The sequence below is a fragment of the Perca flavescens genome, chromosome 3 (assembly GCF_004354835.1).
Source record: "Perca flavescens isolate YP-PL-M2 chromosome 3, PFLA_1.0, whole genome shotgun sequence".
NCBI classification, from domain to species: domain Eukaryota; kingdom Metazoa; phylum Chordata; class Actinopteri; order Perciformes; family Percidae; genus Perca; species Perca flavescens.
Window position 1 is genome coordinate 12,404,934 of NC_041333.1, and position 19,326 is coordinate 12,424,259.

A 19,326-nucleotide genomic window follows, 5' to 3' on the forward strand; every position below is an offset into this window, starting at 1 on the left:
ATAACACTTTGTGCATCACTCCTCTGTAACATACCACACGTGTGGCGTGCTGAGAGCTGGGAGTAAAGTGTAAACTAAACACTGATGTGTTGTGAAGCATCGATTTGAGGCTTGGAAAGAAGTTTGTATTGATTCAATTTTTTTTTGGAAGCGATTCAAATTGATTTCAATTGTCTTTATCTTAATTACATGTTTGCAGTGACTAGCTGTCTGGTTGAAAGGCATGTTTTCTGTTCCTTCACATACCAAGTAACTTTAACTGAGCTGCTCTCATGCCTAAATGTGTTTTATTACCATCGACTCTTTTATAGGATTTCATAAATGTAGAGCTGCGTAGGTGAAATGTAAAAGTTCAGTGTGTTCAGGCAGAAAGCAAAGCAAATGTTCGCCTCACGGTGAAGACCCACTAGAAGCGAACAAACTGCGTCGCTTGCAAGCTAACAAGTAGCTTACCCATTCAAAAAAACATTGTGTAAACAGCACCAACAATTTAAGTGACGTGCTAAGTTATACTTTGTATTTGTTTGTATCAGTAATTCTCAACCTGATCTCACAGAAATACATGAAATGACCACGACCTAATATCTTAAAATGACATCCCATGGAAACAGTTTAGGTTCAGGCCACAAAACTACTTGGATAGGTTTAGGAAAAGATCATGGTTTGGGTTAAAATGAGTAACTTTTTTAAGTTACATAAGTTACAGATCTAAGTTACTCAGTCCGGTCTCATGGCAGTTCGTGATATGGTCACGTTATTGAATCTACTGAGTCGTGGACCGGACACGATAATGTCATTTTTTCCGTGTGGTGATTACGAATTTTAAAGCAATGTATTTCAATGGGAAGCATATTTCGTGATCACAGAACGATGACGGTAGCGAGTAGTATATTGATAAGACGAAAGTCTGCGCAGGAGGACACCGGGGATTGTGTCCTGCGGGTTGCAGTTCCTTTCCTCGTTATTTCTTCCTAAACACAACCCTCCCGTTGTTGTCGCTGTGTCCCGCGTGTGACGGTTCCTTTCCCCGTCCTTCTTTTCCTAACCACAACCGTCCCCTTGTTGTGGCGCTTTGTTTCCCCGTTGTTGTGTGTCCCTGAGCCTGGGGATGGGATTGCATCCCACATGTGGCGGTCAGTCCTGTTGTTGTGGCCGGCATGTGGCGCCTCCTTTCCCCGTTGTTGCATCCACCAAGAGCAGGTTCGAAAATCGTGACCTGTACACGTTCAAAATTCGTGACGTGTACACAAAATGAACGTCAAAATCGTGACCTGTAAACGTATCAATAAATCCAAATAACGTGACTATTTCACGACCTGGCGCGAGACCGGGTTGAAGTTACTTCTGTTATGTAAATAAGTCAACGTTGACTTTTGGTTTCACACGGGACAGGAACTGCAATTTCCTGGTTGAAAGTCCTGTGTTTCCTCACTACGCAGACTTACTGCAAGTTTTTTGGCAAAATACTGCATAGCCGGCAGGCGTATTTTGCCCTAAGTTTAGGCTCGGTAGGTCTTCACTGTCACATCATTTGAGCAAATTTGACCTTACAGTTTGTACAGCCTGTGTTGATCCACCCCAAACATCCAATGTTTCAACTGTACCGACGTGTGAGCTAGCCAGCAAAATACGCACCAACCGTGTGTGTGTGTGTGTGTGTTTTGTTTCAACTCCGCTCTTTCCTTCCATTCTCTCTCCTTTTCCCTTTAATCTCTTTATGTTTATGAAGCAGATTGAGCCGTGCAAATTTTGCGTTCAAGTCGCATTTTCGTGTCCGGTTACAAAGCCCTGGGAAAGTTTTGCGTATAATGGCACTTTTTAATTAACTTTGTATGTAATCACACCTCCTTTCAAATTCATCTCACCTTCTGTCTAAACACACAGTTATACTTCTTTCTTTTTTTTTATTCCTGGGATTTTATGTTGCACAGAATCTATAAAAATCAAACCATTACACTCCTACAGTACAGGCAGTTCCACAGACAGTACACTTAACAGGACCTGATGATATGGATTGAATACTTTCAGCTGTACTCAATCCAAGGTGAGGGAGAGAAGATTAAAGAAAAGGAAGAGAAGGAGGAGGAGGAGGAGGAGGAAGAGGAGGAGATGAGGGGGGAAATGGGGACAGAGGAAAGAAGAAGCAGTAGATAAGGTGAGGCATGAGATGAAGAATGCAGAATCTTAATTTGTGTCACACTTCACTGATGCATCCAGAGAGTTATTGGCTTCTGAAACAACAGGAGGATGCTGCTGTGTTCCTGCTTGTTTGTCATTTGAGTGCACTTTGGGGAAGACCCTTATAATTCCACCAAGGTTTCTATCATCTCCTGCACAACTGTTTTGTTTAGTGTCTTTGTTTTATGGTTCTTTTGTTTGTCTGCGTGCAAAAAAAAAAAAAAAGCAATAAAGTAAACCTTTTCTGTCACATTCCTGCCTTTCTCCATGACGTCTCCATGGATCTGATCATGTGGGTGAGCAAATTTACCCTCACACACGCATACAAACAAACGCACACACACACATACTCTCTTCTCACTACAGGAAGGAGCTTCCCAAGTCTGAGCTTTGCTCGAGCATACACTCTGAGCAGCCAAATGGATGACAACAGCTGCTAAAGGTTTTTCTTTTTACATTTTCTCAGTATATAACGGTGAAGCCAGTAGAGTATGGCATTGGGCTCTCACTAGCAATTTTCATTTTTAGTGTAACATTCATATTAGGACTAATGTAATATTGATGCAGGAGAAGGAGATTAATAATGCATCAGAATGTTGTCTAATCATTTAGAGGGGATGGTATTAAAAAGAGGCGACTGAAGGGAGGGAAAAGGGGGGAAATGAACAAGAAGTGCAGAAAAGGCCCTTAACAGATACTCCAGTATGCTCCTGTCACTTCCTGTATCACAGAGGCAGCTGTAAAGAGTTGAAGGCAGCAGACTGCAATATCAGTGACATATGCGAGTGTGAGGCCAATGCAGAAATGTAGAAAGGAAGCATCCTATCGCTAGCCTGGGTAAACCCTGACAAACCTCTGGCAAATTTGAGATTTGCTCTGCAAGTCAGTCTGGCGAAGAGCCCATTAAAACCCATTTCCAATGTGCCCAAAATCAAGGCACCAATCACAACTGCTGAGGCGGGCTTTACACCAATCACAACCATTGAGGCGGGCTTTACACAATGGCAAGCAGCTTTTTGTTTACATTTAACATGACAGCTACCAAAGCGCAGCGTATCCCATTGGTCTGATTGGTTGGACTGTCCAATGTGCCCAGAGGCATTTGAGCGTCGTCCGTTGGTGACGTCCCTTTGGAAATGAACTGTCAATGAACCTTTCCCAGACCCAGTCTGGTGTCAACCAGGCTATCCTATTGCCGGAGTACCGGTGTGAACTTGTTGCATCCAGCTACACATGCAGGTGGAGAGAGTACTTGTGGTTGTATAGTGAGCGCAAGAGAGCCAGAGCTTTTCCAAGTAAGAAAACATGACATTTGCACCTTTTATTCAAGATGTAAAACATCCTATGGTTGCGATGCAACATCGTCTGCTGAAGCTCTTGGTGCTTCGGAGTCATCCATAAAAAGTCTTTTATTCTATGCGACTAATGCCACGATCTACCACCTGATGTTTTATTGTTGATGGTTTATGTAGCTTGAGACATTTCACTGCTATTAAAGCAAACCGAGGCTGTGCCAGAAATAGCTTGTCATGACATCACACTGTTTAATTTTGGGAGGTCATAAATGAATACAAATCATGCATCACCAGACAACAAAGCGGTTCTTGGAAATGTGAGGCGCGGTGCCAGTCTTAACTTTGTTAAAGTGTTTCAAGGTTTAGTTTTACAGAGAAGCAGGGAGAGCCTGACTGACAGTTTGCATTGACTGTCATCAAAGGTCTGCAACTATTAACTTGCTGTCAACTAAAAACATAGGAATCTATAAAAAATGGTATAAAATAATGTCTTATAAAAAAATGTCTTCTTACTTGTTAACTAACTGCATGTTTCAATGTTTGTTGTCTCAGCACCACAAATTTCAAAAGCTAGAGCATCATAAATTTCTTTCAGCACAACAACACAAGCTGATATTAGCGAGTCAGACATACTCGCATAACATACTTCCAATACAGATGGACTCAGCGAATGACACCATCTGTGCACATGCCCTGCTTCTATATTTGTACATAATCATAAATCAGAATTATGTCCTTTGTTCATCATCATTCTTACCGAATATTTTGTGTTGGATGCAAGCTCCTCCCCCTCCCTCAGCCAGCTGATCATTGGTTTTGGATTTCCCTGGGCAGAGCAGCTAAGCACGGTGCTTCCCCCTTCCTTCGCCTCCACATACTGTGGCGGCGTCGCTGTAAATGAAGGTGGGGCTGTGGAGAAAGTAAAAAAACAGGAATCATTACAAAAGTCATACAATTATTAAGTACAACAATAATCATGAAACTGCATTCAAATGTCCTGCCTGATGTTGTCTTCAGTCTGAGATGTTTGTTTTCATACGTAGCTTTACATAGATTTTTAGCCACGCTAGCAGCTTTATGGGTGGCAGTTTTGGTCTATTTGAATGATTGTCAAAAAAAACTTTGGACAGACATGCATGGTCCCCAGAGAATGGCTCCTAATGAATTTGGTGATTCCTCAACTTTTCATTTAGCAGCATTATCAGGTCAGAACTTGAATGCCCAATACTTTGGTTTATAACTTAATACCTGCGAAACTAATGACTTTCCCATTAGCTTCAGCATGCTGAGACGCTAAACTAACATGATGAACATGGTAAATATTATACCTGCTAAACATCAGCCTGTTAGCATTGCCATTGTGAACATGTTAGCATCAAAGAGCCGTAAGCATGGCTGTAGACTTTTGATCTTTTTTGTTTTTTGTGTGATTTTTGAAATGGTTTTACCAGCTCTTCTCTATCTGCTGCTGCTGCTATAATGGGTGAAATAATTGATACATATATGATTTAGCCTTGTTTCTTACTTAATAATTGCGTTTTAACAAAGGACTTGTAGACTGTTCTGACGATGGATGTATCATAAGAACTGCACATAAAAACATTTTCTCAGCCCTGGAAGCTTCAGCAAAGTTTAAGTTTTAAGAACGAAGCCTCCATGATTTAAAAATACAAACAGCAATAGTTGACCTTGTTTGTCGTTCGAGGTGTCCCGTTACATTTTTTTCGTACTTTTTACAATGATGGTCCAACAGGAAAATGCTTTTTTGGGCCACAGGGGATTTTTGCTGTTGTAGTACTGTTGTTGGCCAGTGGGACAATGTGGCAGTATTCAGCTCTCTTATCACATCCATGCAGCTAGACATGAACAGGGACCAGTTCCTTCCATGTTGCCATTTATTCTTGAAAACCTACAGAAACCACTTAGCGGCATCACTGCATTTCCACCTGATGTTTCTGAGCTTCACTAACAGCCACAAGGGAGCTCTTCACCACTTACTGCAGGCCAATAAACTGGAGTTTCCACCGCCAGCTGCTTTCAGTGTTTCAACATAATATTTTGGTTATAAATAGTGGCACAGTGTTTAGTTAAAGAGAAAAAAAGAGCTCTGCTATACAAATGGGTCACCGCTTACCGCTGGGAGTCCTCCCATGCTTCAGACTGCACACAAGCACCTGGCATGGAGTTAACAAATCGGCCAATTAGCATGTTTAGACATCTGCCTGTCCATGTCTCGCTCGCTAACACTCATTACATTAGATGATACAGTGGATTAATGGAGATAAAATGCATGATTGATTTATGTATCGCTTGCTCGTGTAGCTGACAGGTCAACGGCTCCATTAAACGGATCATGATGCATCATTACATTTATCAACAGGCAACCTGCTTCACTATGAGTTTCTGCTTTTATCTGAAGATACTTTATTTGTTCTCATTGGTAGATTTGACTTATTATTTAACTGCCCATACTTAAGTTATTTGGCAGTTTAAGATTTTACAGACAGGAGACTTCTCAAGAAGTGGCATATGTATGACACGCCAATTCGTACTCCATACTGGTGTGTTATCAAGACGCATAAACGCTTTTTAGCGTGTTTATCATCGCCGTTTCGCCTCCTTTGACTTACGTTACCTTGTGATTGCGTGTCAATTTACGCAATAGCGAGTAGTATGAAAGCCCGAAAATCCGCGTACGGAGGTTGGTTGGGGTGGGGGATGGGACAAACAACACAGGACTTTTACCCAGGAGACCGGGGATCGTGTCCCGCGTGTCACATTTCTTAAACCCAACCGTCGCTTTCTTCTTTTCCTAACCCCAACCCCGTTATTGTTTGGTGGGCGGGCTCAGACACCTCCCAAATCGTCACGTGACAGCAAGCTACCATGACGTATGTCCTCATTGTCAATATGGCGTAGACATAAACGCGGATAGCTCAAAACGCAACGTGCTGTATACAGTAGACATACACAGCTCAAAATGCGTAATGTGGCGTGTATGTTTACGCAAAGTCATAATGTCACATTGGATTTTACATTAAAATATATATTATGAGTTTATAAAATGTGTCTAGTTTGGGGCTCCTTGTCACATTTGAGATGTCTATTAGTTGTTAGCAAGAAGAGATTTTCCCTCTCAAGGTCTCGGATGGTTTGAGGCCCCAGTAATGACCGCACCTGCTTCCGCACAATTGATTTTAATGTGGGTAATAGGGGTGGGATCGGGCCAAAGTTTTCTGTCCGAGCCCGGCCCGCGTCCGACAGAACCGTGACCGAACCTGGCTCGAGCCCGACAGGCATCAAGAGATTTATGTCCGAGCCCGGCCTGGCCCGACACCGTTAAAATCTCATTTTTTTCTCATACTAATGACACATGTAGGCTACGTTTGTTTGTGTGGAAAGCCCGCTTTTATTAAGCAACTGTAAGGCACTCAGAAATGTCAACAGATGAGCGCATCAGCACAGTGAGCGCGCACACGGGGCAACAAGCGCACGTCGCTGCATGGCGGAATTCCCGGTCCTCTTGCTATCATATTTCATGATAACTCCGTAACCCCTACATTAAACATAACCAACAGGTTCATCACTATCGGCCTTGACAACTATGTGGAAATACTTCCTTAATTTTTGGTGGATTTAAGATGAGGCCAACTTCTTTTTAACATCTTCCATCGTTGCGCTCGGAGCGCTCAATGCACTGTGGCATGCAGTCTGCCTGATATGCACGTGTTTCGTTGTCAATTAAAGCTATAAACACATTTCTGCAATTCTGCACACAGGAAGACGGATGTTAGGTTAATATTTTAAATTTATTTTAATCACAAAAATGAACCTTTGCATCAAGTGAAACAGGCCCATTACATAATAAGCTGTTTTCAATTTTAAATGTCCAATGCCTTAGGCTACCGCGCTGATGTGGCCGTCTGAGCCCGGCCCGAACCCGGCCCGAACCCAGCCATCATTTCTAAATAGCTTAGCGTAGTGAATGGAATCCTATGTTGCCGGTTAGCATGTTGTGAGTAAAAGTGAGCCAACCAAAGACAAAAAAACAACCTGATTACTTGCACTGAGACAAAAAATGTGTTGGCCCACCTATCTACAGCGATTGTTCTCAAGGGATTGAGCATCAGTTGACAGGAAATAGTTGGCACACATGGCGGTGACAACAGCAGGTACATTGGTCAACCTGGGAGTTGTTTTCACACCATCAGGTACAGCTCGTCACAGAGGAAGTGTCACCGTGGTAGGGAAACCAGGGAGATGATCTACAAAAAAAGTATCACATTCTCGCCCTACTTACTGCAGCTCTTCATCAATTATATACATTAAAAGATGCTTGAAGATCCTCTTCTTTGAAGGCTTACAGTACATTTTCTTTTATTTCCTCACTAACTTGTGCGTCAGCATCATTCCCTTGCTTGGTCTTTCTTTTCTTGTCTCTGCTCCTTAGAGAATACAGATAGATAGAGTACACATTTCTCATTGATTTCACATCATGAGTCTCTAACGTGTAACGTGTGTTTCAGCGTAAACTGTTGCAGAGAGAAGAAAGAAGCCCTCAAGGAGACTTTCATCCCTTTTCTAATGTCAGCATACTCAAGGTACTCCACAGAATCCGGATGATAATATTTTGTAATTAAGAGGAGAAAGTGAGAGGCTCTTACTGCCACACTCACATCCTACCTTTCTCTTTTGGCAGGATCAGACTACACAATATTTTTGTGTTTTGAGATGGTCACTGTCACATTAGGTGATCATAGAACCATAAATCCTGGCTGTGACTTGGCCAACCAGACATGAAAGATTACACATTGGATGCTGACCAATCATATGGGATGGATTGTAGACACTGTTTTAAGATTATTAATGGGTCCCTTTTGGGCTGACATTCGGGCCCATGTGAGTAATTTCGGGATGAACGTAAAAAAAGTTCACTTATTATTTAAATCTGCATCTTTAAAACAATGGCTAACAATTGTGGAAGAAATCTTTTTAATGGAAATACTGACACACAAACTGAGACTACAAGAAGCACAACTGGACAGAAAATAGGGCTGGGCGATATGGACCGAAAATCATATCCCGATATATCTTGGCTGAATATCGATATACGATATATATCCCGATATTTTTTCCGCAAAGTGAGAGCAAATGCTCAGTCAAAGTCAAAGCCAAATATGACAGGTCACATGTAGTTTCATAGAAACTGGCTATTTCAGTGAACAGTTGCCAAATCAAATGAATAAATAATAAAAAGGTTTCTTCACCTGGTTCAATGCTCAAATGTTCAAATAACAATAAAATGTAAACATAAATTCTGATTAACCCTTGTGTTGTCTTCCCGTCAACCTTTTTTCGCTTTTTTTTTCAGTTTGTTTTAGTTTTTTTTTTTCCAACGTTTTAAATTGTTAAATTTTTCTTCTACACATTTTCAGCGCTTATTTCTACATCCCATATTTTCTAATACAGGGCTGGGCGATATAGAGAAAACCAGATATCACGATATTCTTGACCAAATACCTCAATATCGATATTGCGGCGATATATTCTAGAGTTGACAGTTGGTGCTCTCGCAAAATATCTTCACACTTAGATTTTAGATAAATAATCATTAATAATAGAACAGCTAGAACAGTCTGGTAAGTTCAGAAAAGTACATCACTTCACTGTAATGCAGTCTTTAAAACCAGGAAAAGACACTTATGTCATATCACGATATTACGATATCCAAAATCTAAGACGATATCTAGTCTCATATCACGATATCGATATTAATATCGATATATCGCCCAGCCCTAACAGAAAACGGGAAAAAATTGACTCTGCGCAAGACTCAAAATGACGACACTGGACTAGAACAATAGTTAACGGAAACATTATTCTCCAAGGTTGTAAAATGTGAAGGAAATCCCCAAGCACATTTATTTTTGTTTCGTTTGCTAGTGTTTGTGAGTTTGTTATTTCATTGGTAAATTTAATGTCAATTCAGATTTAAGTGGGGAAAAAAAATCTGCATGGGCCTGAGGATAATTCAGATGGGCTCCATTTGAAGCCACAATGGGCCCCATTAGTGACTGACAAGGACAGAGAGACATGAGGGATATATGGAGCTGGTGGACAAATGAGCTGGCATTTGGGTCCCAGTTGGGTCAACCAAATGGGTCCTAAATGCCAGCCCATCACTAACCCAGTGACACAGTGACAGGGTCTATGTTTTTTACCTTTTCAGTGTGTCAATTAAAATCATGAACGCTGGTGCAATGGTGTATTTTCCATTCCTGAAAAGCTGGCTGATGCTTGAAAGAGAAGCGAAGGACAAGAGAGACAAGACTAGAGAGAGGAGAGGAGGAAAAGGAGGGAGGGCAGAGAGAGAGTGGACTTAGTGTCTTTTTCGGGCACAAGGCCTTGCCATCTGACACCTGCCACTGAGTGGGCACGAATTCCCTGTCCGCTTGGCAGGAAGTAAAGGCCAGCAAACAGGAACTCAAAGGAGGAGTGTATGCAAATACCAACAGCCAAAGGAAATGGGTGCCCTTAGTGTCTGTGTGGGGGCCAGACGAAAATGGCACCTGCTTCCCTCAAAGACACCGATTTAGATGACAACAGTAGCATAAAGTCTTCATATGAATTCCCTTTTTGGATATCTTGACTCTGGAACAACTGCTGCTTTTGGTATTTCCATGAATGTCTGAGTTTTAAATAAATTATGAGTCCAAGAACAAATCATTATTTGTACCAGTTAAACACATCAACACCAAGTAGGCAGAGCAAGATGACTGCATCTTTATAGCCAGACCCAGTACATACATGAGGTCATGTAAAATGATATCACTTAATATGCCAAATATAATATGACATTCAGAGATATTATTAGTTCTGCTAGAACCTGAAGAGCTCAGTTTCTGTTGAAAGGCCTGACAGGACTGGAGAGCAGCAGAAGAGGGAGGGAGGGAGGCAGCAGTTGAAGTTAAAAGTGAATACTGATGAGGAAAGCTACAGAGATTCAGTATGCCTACACAACAAGACATTGACACACACACACAGACACACAGACACACAGACACACACACACACACAGACAGACAGACGTTCCCAAACTCCAAACATCAAGAGAGTATGCAGGTGATGGCAGAGCACGACCTATTCACTCTTCAGCTACAACTTCAACCAGCAGACAGAGATCTCATTGAGCAGCATACAAACACATACAATGAGACGCTCTCATGTCGAGGTTGATGTAATGCGCTGCACACAGAACACAGTGCGGGAAGCAATTTTCCATGTGTGTGCTGTTCTAACACACAAACACACACTGAAGAAAACATTATGTTCTGCATTGATAATAACCATTTATACACATCAGCATTTTTCATTCCAAAGTGATTATGCTGTGCAATGGACTTTATAAATGGTTCTTTACACAGTATTTTGCATACAGCGCGTTGTAATCATTATTCAAATACGAAAACTGCATCCATTGTAAAACATATGCATGATCAAATCGAAAATGCACGAGTTTCACACAGCACTAAAAATATACGTGTGAATTAGTTTGACAGTTTGCTCGCAAAGTCTCTCTCTAACAACACAGAGGATTACAGCTCTCTGAAGTTAGAGACCTGTGAAGCTTTAACACAAGAAAATCACCAATTTTGGCCTGAACCATTCTGATTGGCAAATATTCACCGACTCATATTAACCGGCTGCAGAAGAGCCAACGAAGAAATGCAAGGAATACTACAAAATGAGACATACTACATGAATTTACTGCATTAACTTCATTGCATCTTTGCTGCATCATGCATTTACTCAGTTACACGTACTGCAAAATATATGAAGCAGCTTAATATAATATCTGTCTAAAAAGCATTCCTCACGTGAAACAGATATAGGGCTTAAAAAAATTCAACACAAAGGAGTCGTTGTCTCTGCCGCTCTGCAACAATGTGAAGACACACTTCACACAGGATTCTCTGAGCCACTGGGGCATTCCTGGGAAATGCTAAGGTGCAGATTTTTTTTCCGCCTGGTCATCAGTTTGATAGCTCTCAGACTATCGCAGACGATCCCTGCCGGAACCGCCTTAAACAGGCCGCAATCAATTCTCTTCTAACCAGCCTCTCATCTCTTTTTCACACCAGGGCCTTTTGAAAAGAAGCTGCCGGAATGATCTGAAACAGTGTCTAATAACTACTCCTTCAAATGTGTCTGGTAAAAGAATATAGAAAACCATAAACTGTCACCAGCCGATAACTGGACCAGTGAGTCAAGATCCAGAGTGACTGAAGGGCTGCAATGTATGATTGGTTTCTTTATTTTTGAAGTAAAAAACCAAAGACAAAAGTAGTGCATTAGAGTGCATGTCACTGTAGTAAAAATCCATTTTTTTGCAGTTTGCACACAGAAACCAATCAGAATGCCCCTTAAAATATCTCCTTTCAGTTTATATGAGACAATAATTACCACATACATATTATTTTTTCTTCATATTTCAGCAAATTCTCGCATATGAGAAGCTGCTGAATGTCTGACATTTTAGCTTTGAAAAGATTCCGGAAATGATTAGTCAATCCTCAAAATAGTTTCCTCTCATTCGAATAATCAATTAATCAACTAATCGTTTCATCCTTAGTCGTTTGACATAAAACTTTAAAGAAATAAAGTAAAATCAAGCTTATAACTACTAAAACTAAAAGTAACTGGATGCAGAACTATGTGTTAAAAACAGACTGTATATACAGATGTCTATGATTATACCTGATACCAGCAAAGTCAGTGAAAATGAGATATTTTAGCAGCATTTTAATCAAAACTAAAAATGACTGCCAACTCCACATGGAAAAAGAACTTTAAATTACATTACAACAAGTAAACATTTACACTATCTACCAAACATATAGTATGTATGCATATTGGACTATTGTTCCTCCTTATAATCAATGTAATGGCTAAATAATGATATGCTTATCATCAGGTGTGTTGACAGACTATTATTACCTGCGTTTGTATTTTTTACCTTGAGACGATCAAGGACAAAAGGTCCTCTATGAAATACTAGTTTTTTTTTTCATACAGAGCTTAACTGTATGACGCAGTTTGTTTCCCTTCACACTCACAAACACATATGTTCCCAGTCAGACAATAGGCGCCATTGGCAGGTAACTCACCATTGACTGTGAGGTGCACCCAGCTGCCGTTGTGGAAGGTGTCGTACTGTTGCTCCAGCATCAGGACCCTGCACTCGTACCAGCCCTGGTCCTCGGAGCGCACTGGGTCAATCTGTAGGGAGGCCTTCCCGTGCAGAGAGGCTCTACCTGGAGACAGAAGGGGATTAAAAAAAAAGATATATATATATATATATATACACTGTATATACATTTGTCTTTTTCTGTTTTTCAAAACACCTAGCTTTGCTGTTCACCACAGATATCTATCATAGCAGCTGGAGGTTAGGCCCTTCACTTCAGCCTTTTTTCTGCTCGCAGCGTGAAACAAATTTATGATGCACTGGGTTTGCATCAAATGTAGCCTCCAAGCCATGGTGTAAACTAATGTGTTTTAAAGAGATTAAAAAGACAAATAAAATACATTCTGCCACTGAGTACTGTATGCTATTAGGATTAAGTGCAACCGTATATGACTCATAAAGTCAGACTTTGAACTACTAGTTATTAAAATAAACACATGCACGAGCCTGTTTTGATGCACAAAGTCCAAGTCGGGTGTGACAAACAAATTCATTCTTATTCTTACTCATTGAGTACAGCAGTCTGGAGGCTTTCCAAGCAATGAATGGGAGGCAGGAAAACACCAGTCTCTCACAGAGTTAATAGAGACAGACAATCTCTAACAATGACTGCACCTTCATACCTACGGGGCAATTTAGAGCCTTCAATCAGCCTGACTTGCAAGTCTTTGCACCGTTGGAGGAAACACAAAACGGATCATGCTGAAGAGCATGCAGACTGAAATCTTCTGAAATGATTTAGCCATTTGCCAAGAGATAGAAGAAAACGATCGATACTACTCTCATGTTTGTACAGAGGACGGACGTGAGTGATATCATCTAACTCTAGGCAAGAAAACAAATAAGCATATTCCTCAAAGTGTTTGCCGATTAAACATCACAATATTTAAGCATAAATGTGGCTTGAAAACAAACCAGCTACCTTCCAGTACTGGGATTTATGCATGAAACTACCTAGGAGCAATACCTTCAGCTGAATTAAAATAAAGTATTTGGTGTCACTGTGGGAAAAGACCAGCCTCCCACATCAAAGGAATCATCTATGTCTTATAAAACTTCCTCATCCCCGCCGCTTTTTTTCTTCAAGGCTGAGGATAAATTGGAATTCTAAAAGGAGGAAATCACAAGGGATGAGAGAAGTTCAGGAAACCAGGCCTGGTGAAATCTTCAGCTGCTAAGCTGTCTGTCTTCAAGCCTCCAGCCCGCTGCTCACATGGCTGCCTCTGACAGCCCAACAGACTAAAACATTCGCTTCTGCTGTCTGACGAGTGTTCGGAGATGGAGCATTTTTTTTTCTAACTTTGTTGTGTAGATGTTCTATAAGCACTGTTTCCTGGTTTTTCAAACTGTCAGGCAAATATATTGAAGGGCGGGCTGAATTGCTATACCAGCACTGTATATAAATGGAATAGATGGATTGATACCCCAACCCTGGGATTGTTGCCATAGTTGGGGTAGAAAACAGACGTTTTTTTGTTTGTTTTTTAGCAGAAAATCGATGCAGCAAAGAGCAGGAGAGACAAGCTGCAGTCTTGCAGAAAAAAAGGTAGCTTGTCTTTAAAAAGTCAAGTCTATTTTTTTGCCTGGGCATTGAAGTGCTGAGTGGGGTGGGTGGTGGCGTGAAGGGTAGGGATCAACCTCAGTTCCCATTTGTCAAAGAGTGAGAGGGTGCTGCTTTAAACAGAGTTAACAGCACTGTATCCACGTCAGGACCGGCCCCCCCTGGGCATACACCACTTACACAGAGAACAGGCTTCTGTCTACTGTGAAAACAGATGAGCAAACACCTTGTTCAGATCACATCGCAGGCTATGTCAAATAGGAAAGCTTTGAAGAGCAAACACTAAAGATCCAAAGTGACAAAGTTAGGAGACACAGTGTGGCACACTTAAAAACTTAGAGATACGATTAAAAAAGGGAAAATATATAGTTGGGCAAAGTTAACGTTTAACCTTGGGAGTAAATTATCACTATCATTAATACAGTTAACTATGAACATCTAAAATGAACAACATTTCAAAATGTACTGTAGTCGAAGGTACTTAAAAGGTCCAGTGTGTAACGTGTTTAGTTGTTCATTATCAAAATCTATGTTGCCTGTTCACAAACTTGTGGTTTTTCATTAATATATTTACCACCACCATCAATTCCAAGTATTCCTTTTGGCTTGAAATTTTACATTTATATTTGCATGAACTGGGGTAGACGCTCCATATTCATGCGCCATCTTGAAATACGTTAGCCGGTAAGGGACATACAGGACATACTGCTCCGCCTTTCACATTTTCGCTGTCACCTGATAAACTCACAGGTGCTGCTAATGCTGCTAATGGGTATTGTAGCTTTCCGGCCCCGGCAAGTTTGAAGAAGGAAACATGGAGAACCACACGTATTCAAAATCCAAATTTCAGGAACAGGAGTCTTCTTCTTCGCCCAGAAAAAGAAAAAGTATATTGAAAAGAGCAAGAGACCGGCTTTTTGAAGCGTGAAGAATACCGTAGCTGTAATGCGTACTTTGAACTGCGTGGCGCGAGTTGATTGCGATATATGATCTCAACGCTAGATGGGAGAAATTTCCACACATTGGACCTTTAAAGGGGTGATAGAATGATTATATAGGGTATTTTATACTGTTCCTTAAGGTCTCCTAATGGGGTACGTAACATTGGTTGGGCTGAAAATTGCCCGAATGCTATTTTATTAGGCCCTTAACTACCCTGTGAATATGGCTCTATTTGGAACAAGAGCTTTTCTTCCAAATATGGTATGCTCATGAATATTTAGAATGAGCTGCGTGCTGATTGGTTTGAGCAAACTACATAGAAACACATGGGAGACTCGACAGCAGGTCTCATATTTCAGACACTGCAAAGTTATACATTGTTTGTTGGGCTATTTTGTTATTAAATTCACTTCTGAGACTTTTTTAAGCGAGAAATCAACTATATAAAGCTCAAATATGGGCCGTTTTACAAAAATTGATGGCTATGTCCCTTCAATCCTAGCTATGTGTAGCTACAAGTTACGTATAGTTAGCTTCATTTTCGGCGTAATTCGAGTATATTTACAGTTTGAATTTCGTCACGCCACTTATACAACATCTACCTAAATGTCTTATAAAGCTAACAACAGTGTCCGATTTCAAGTTAATGAATATTTGTGAAGATTAGGGGTTTCGTTAGCTGCGACTGTCCCTTCAATCCTAGCTATGTGTAGCTACAAATCACGTACAGTTAGCTTCATTTTCGGCGTAATTCGAGTATATTTACAGTTTGAATTTCGTCACGCCACGTATACAACATCTACCTAAACGTCTTATAAAGCTAACAACGGTGTCTGATTTCAAGTTAATGAATTTTTGTGAATTTCAGAGGAATTCTAAGAGGAGGCTAGCTAGCTCTCATTGATAGAACTCCATCCAGCTGCAGGCTCTATCAATGAGACTCGCGGACAAGAGGCGTTTATTTCCCCAATCGTTTGTTTAAATAACTCAACACATTATAATTACACACATTATAAGATTAACTGGAACCTGTGGTAAGAGATTGCTGGCGTAACAAGCTCTCTGACCGCGCTCTCACCCCACAGTCACATTAGCTACAAGAGACAGAGACAACCCACATAACAAAATTTGTCTGGCCCACCACAGGGCCACATCTTTGCTACAATTCTGGCCCAGTTCTGGCTGGGTCCCCGGCCCAAAACTGGTCCACACATGGAAAATAGACACAAAAACAGTCCCTCCGGCCCAGATGAGGCCCACACCCTGTAAAATGATTTGTTTTGTTTATGTGGCCCAATTCTGGCCCAGACATTGTAAAGTGACTTGTATTGTTTTATTTTGTCCCAGTTCTGGCCCAGACACTGTAAAGTGACAGTGTTTTATTTGGCCCAGACACTGTAAAGTGACAGTGTTATGTGGCCCAGTTCTGGCCCAGACACTGTAAGACAGATCTGGCTGAGACTCGGCTTGGTCCCCGGGCCAGATGTGGTCCAGAAACTACGACATGTTTGTTGCTGGTTCCAATGTTGACTCTGGAGGAAGAAATGACACACACACACACATCCATTAATGCCAAACCAAAACACTTTGAGTAAGCAAACTTTTCTTAATATTATATTATCTTAATATTATATTAATATCTATCTATCGCCCTTAGTTGAAATATATATATTTATATATATATATATATATATATATATATATATATATATATATAGGCTATGTAACAGAATTGGCTATGTAATTCAATGGGTCACAGAATGCTAGGCCTGATATAGCCCATTCATTCAAAAGATGAATCGACGCTGGCGTTGAATGAGCTAACACTCAAAATAACTCCAAATCATTGGATTAGCTATAGTGCACTGGAGCAGTTACAATAATAAAACAAGATAATTAATTAAATTTACACAATGAGATCGCACTCATCTAGCCTATTTGTGATAACATATCAGAATGTTTTCTGATAGCCTATCATCACAAACAATCTAATTGTTATAAAGATATTAAAATACAATTCTTCTTGACATTTACAACAGCTTCTAAATGTAATACAACTGTAATGAACATTAAATTTAATTACTTGCCTTTTCTGCCGCTGAAAATGTTCCTCCCGAAAATGAAATCTTCTGCAGACTGCAAATCTCCGGCAGAGTCCTAGAATTTAACCGCCAAAACCTTTTTTTCAGGCGGCTGAGTTCCATAATTCTCATTGTGGCCCGACTGTGACAAAACGAACTCGGGCCGACGGTAAAAATACACAGCTACACCGAGTACGGAACTGACACTAGTACAACTGCTTCTAGCCGACGTCTGCTTCTAGCTTCTAGTTGATGTCAACTAGGCGGCTTGTTGAGATTTGCCCGTTTTCAGAGGCAGTTTCAAATTGTGAGATTCGCAGAGGAAAGAGGTGTCAATGGGATTTTGAGGTTCTATGTATGTCCTAGTTACCCACTAAACTGTCATTATTCAACTATGACAAGGTAAAATCGGTTTTGCATTCTATCACCCCTTTAAACTTTCTGAAGGGCTCCTATGAAGCCATGTGCTGTGGAGATGCATCTATACTATGTGCTTATTGTTTTATCACACATACATAATGTCTATTTAGTTTACAGTTTGTTGTCTATTTTGATATTATTTTATTGTATTGTCTTGGATATTATGGGTATTATTTTATCTTTTTCGTCTAAGTAAGTGTACCTATGCAGACAACCGAGGCCTACTGCATATGTGGTGTGGTGATGCAATTGGGGGGTTCAGGTAGGGAGGCGATGTGTTCATGTTGTAAATTGTATGTTTTGTATTTTGTTTAAGAAAAAAAAATGAAAACTGTTACGCACAAAAATGTACTGAATTCCTATTTTTCAAATTTTTCCCTTGTGATAATGGAGTTTGCCACCATAAAAAGCCTTGACTTGTTATATCCTATCCATATGTTATATGTGTTTAAGTGTCAGAAACCACTCCCTGGTTCACTTATTACACACTCAGTCAGTACTGTACTCTATAGTGAGCAGTAAGCTAAGTATTTGGATGCTTATAAATCCTTATTATTAACTGTCGTTATTTAACGGTAAGATAAAACATAGCATTTTGCATCATTATCCTGTAGCCTACTGTGTACATGTAGGAAAAGTTGAGCTCCTAAGAGGGCAATAAGGTTTACATATACTGTACATATCCATATTATCCTTGTGCATCCGAGATATGGTTTCGTTTTCCAACAGCTTGTCCCAAAGCGGGACACTAAAATTTCACAAGCTGCACATCTGAATTATTGATTGCGTCGTTGCTTGAGTGGGCACAAAAATAGATGTTTTTAAATTTTCTAATTTCCATATAGCTGCAGGAAACACTTTAAAAGATAGATTTTAGTCTGCAAGGAGATTTGTAGCCTACAAGTTCTCGTTTTGCAGTAAATTAGACGGAAAATACACAGTTCTAATAAGGAATCTCAATTTACATATTATAATGAATATACTGTTGGTGTCTAAAGTGAAAAAAGGTAATGATCACTGACCCAGACAAAATGATTGACCCATAGATGGAGTCACTAAAATCTGCATGGTGAACATAGTTTGGATTTGTCCATACTGTAAGTGCAGCATTCATGGATAATCTACTCTTTTTTTGGTAGCAGCTGTGTGACGGAATAACATCACATTGAGTCTATTCACCAATTTCATTCATACTAAGTGATAACAATTCATGGGAATAGCCCAAATGAGCTCTGAGACTACACAGACCCAAAGAGCATCTCATCAACTACAGGCCACTGTCATTATCACACTGTCGCCATGCACATGCAATCCCCAGAACAAACTTTAATCTATGTAATGAGACCGGCCATATTCATGTTGCATCTGTTCCATGGTAATTTGTCAGCAGTGGACTTGACGCCACATGGCAGAGGCCCACTAGAGCCCGAGCGGGCACAGCGGAGTGTGATGCTGTTTGGAAAGCGCTGGTCGTTCATACCCTGCTGCCGGTCAGGAGGTTAAAGTCAGCAATGAAACGCTCCAGCAGCTGCAGTATCTACAGTAGCCACTACAGAACAAAAAAAAGGAGGGGACAGTGAGTCACCGCCATTAGTTGTATTT

At 40.5% G+C, this 19,326-nt stretch overlaps 1 protein-coding gene across 2 annotated transcripts in view; it reads right to left on the bottom strand.

Moving 5' to 3' along the window:
- The window catches only part of igsf9ba (immunoglobulin superfamily, member 9Ba), a 72,449-nt gene that overhangs the window by 26,855 nt on the left and 26,268 nt on the right, over nucleotides 1–19,326 (bottom strand). For both annotated transcript variants that reach the window (XM_028573558.1, XM_028573559.1), the window contains exons 3-4: nucleotides 12,641–12,787; nucleotides 4,231–4,382 (exon numbers count right to left, since the gene is read on the bottom strand). In XM_028573558.1, coding sequence (XP_028429359.1) covers nucleotides 4,231–4,382; nucleotides 12,641–12,787 — 299 coding nt within the window. The remainder of the gene's footprint in view (nucleotides 1–4,230; nucleotides 4,383–12,640; nucleotides 12,788–19,326) is intronic.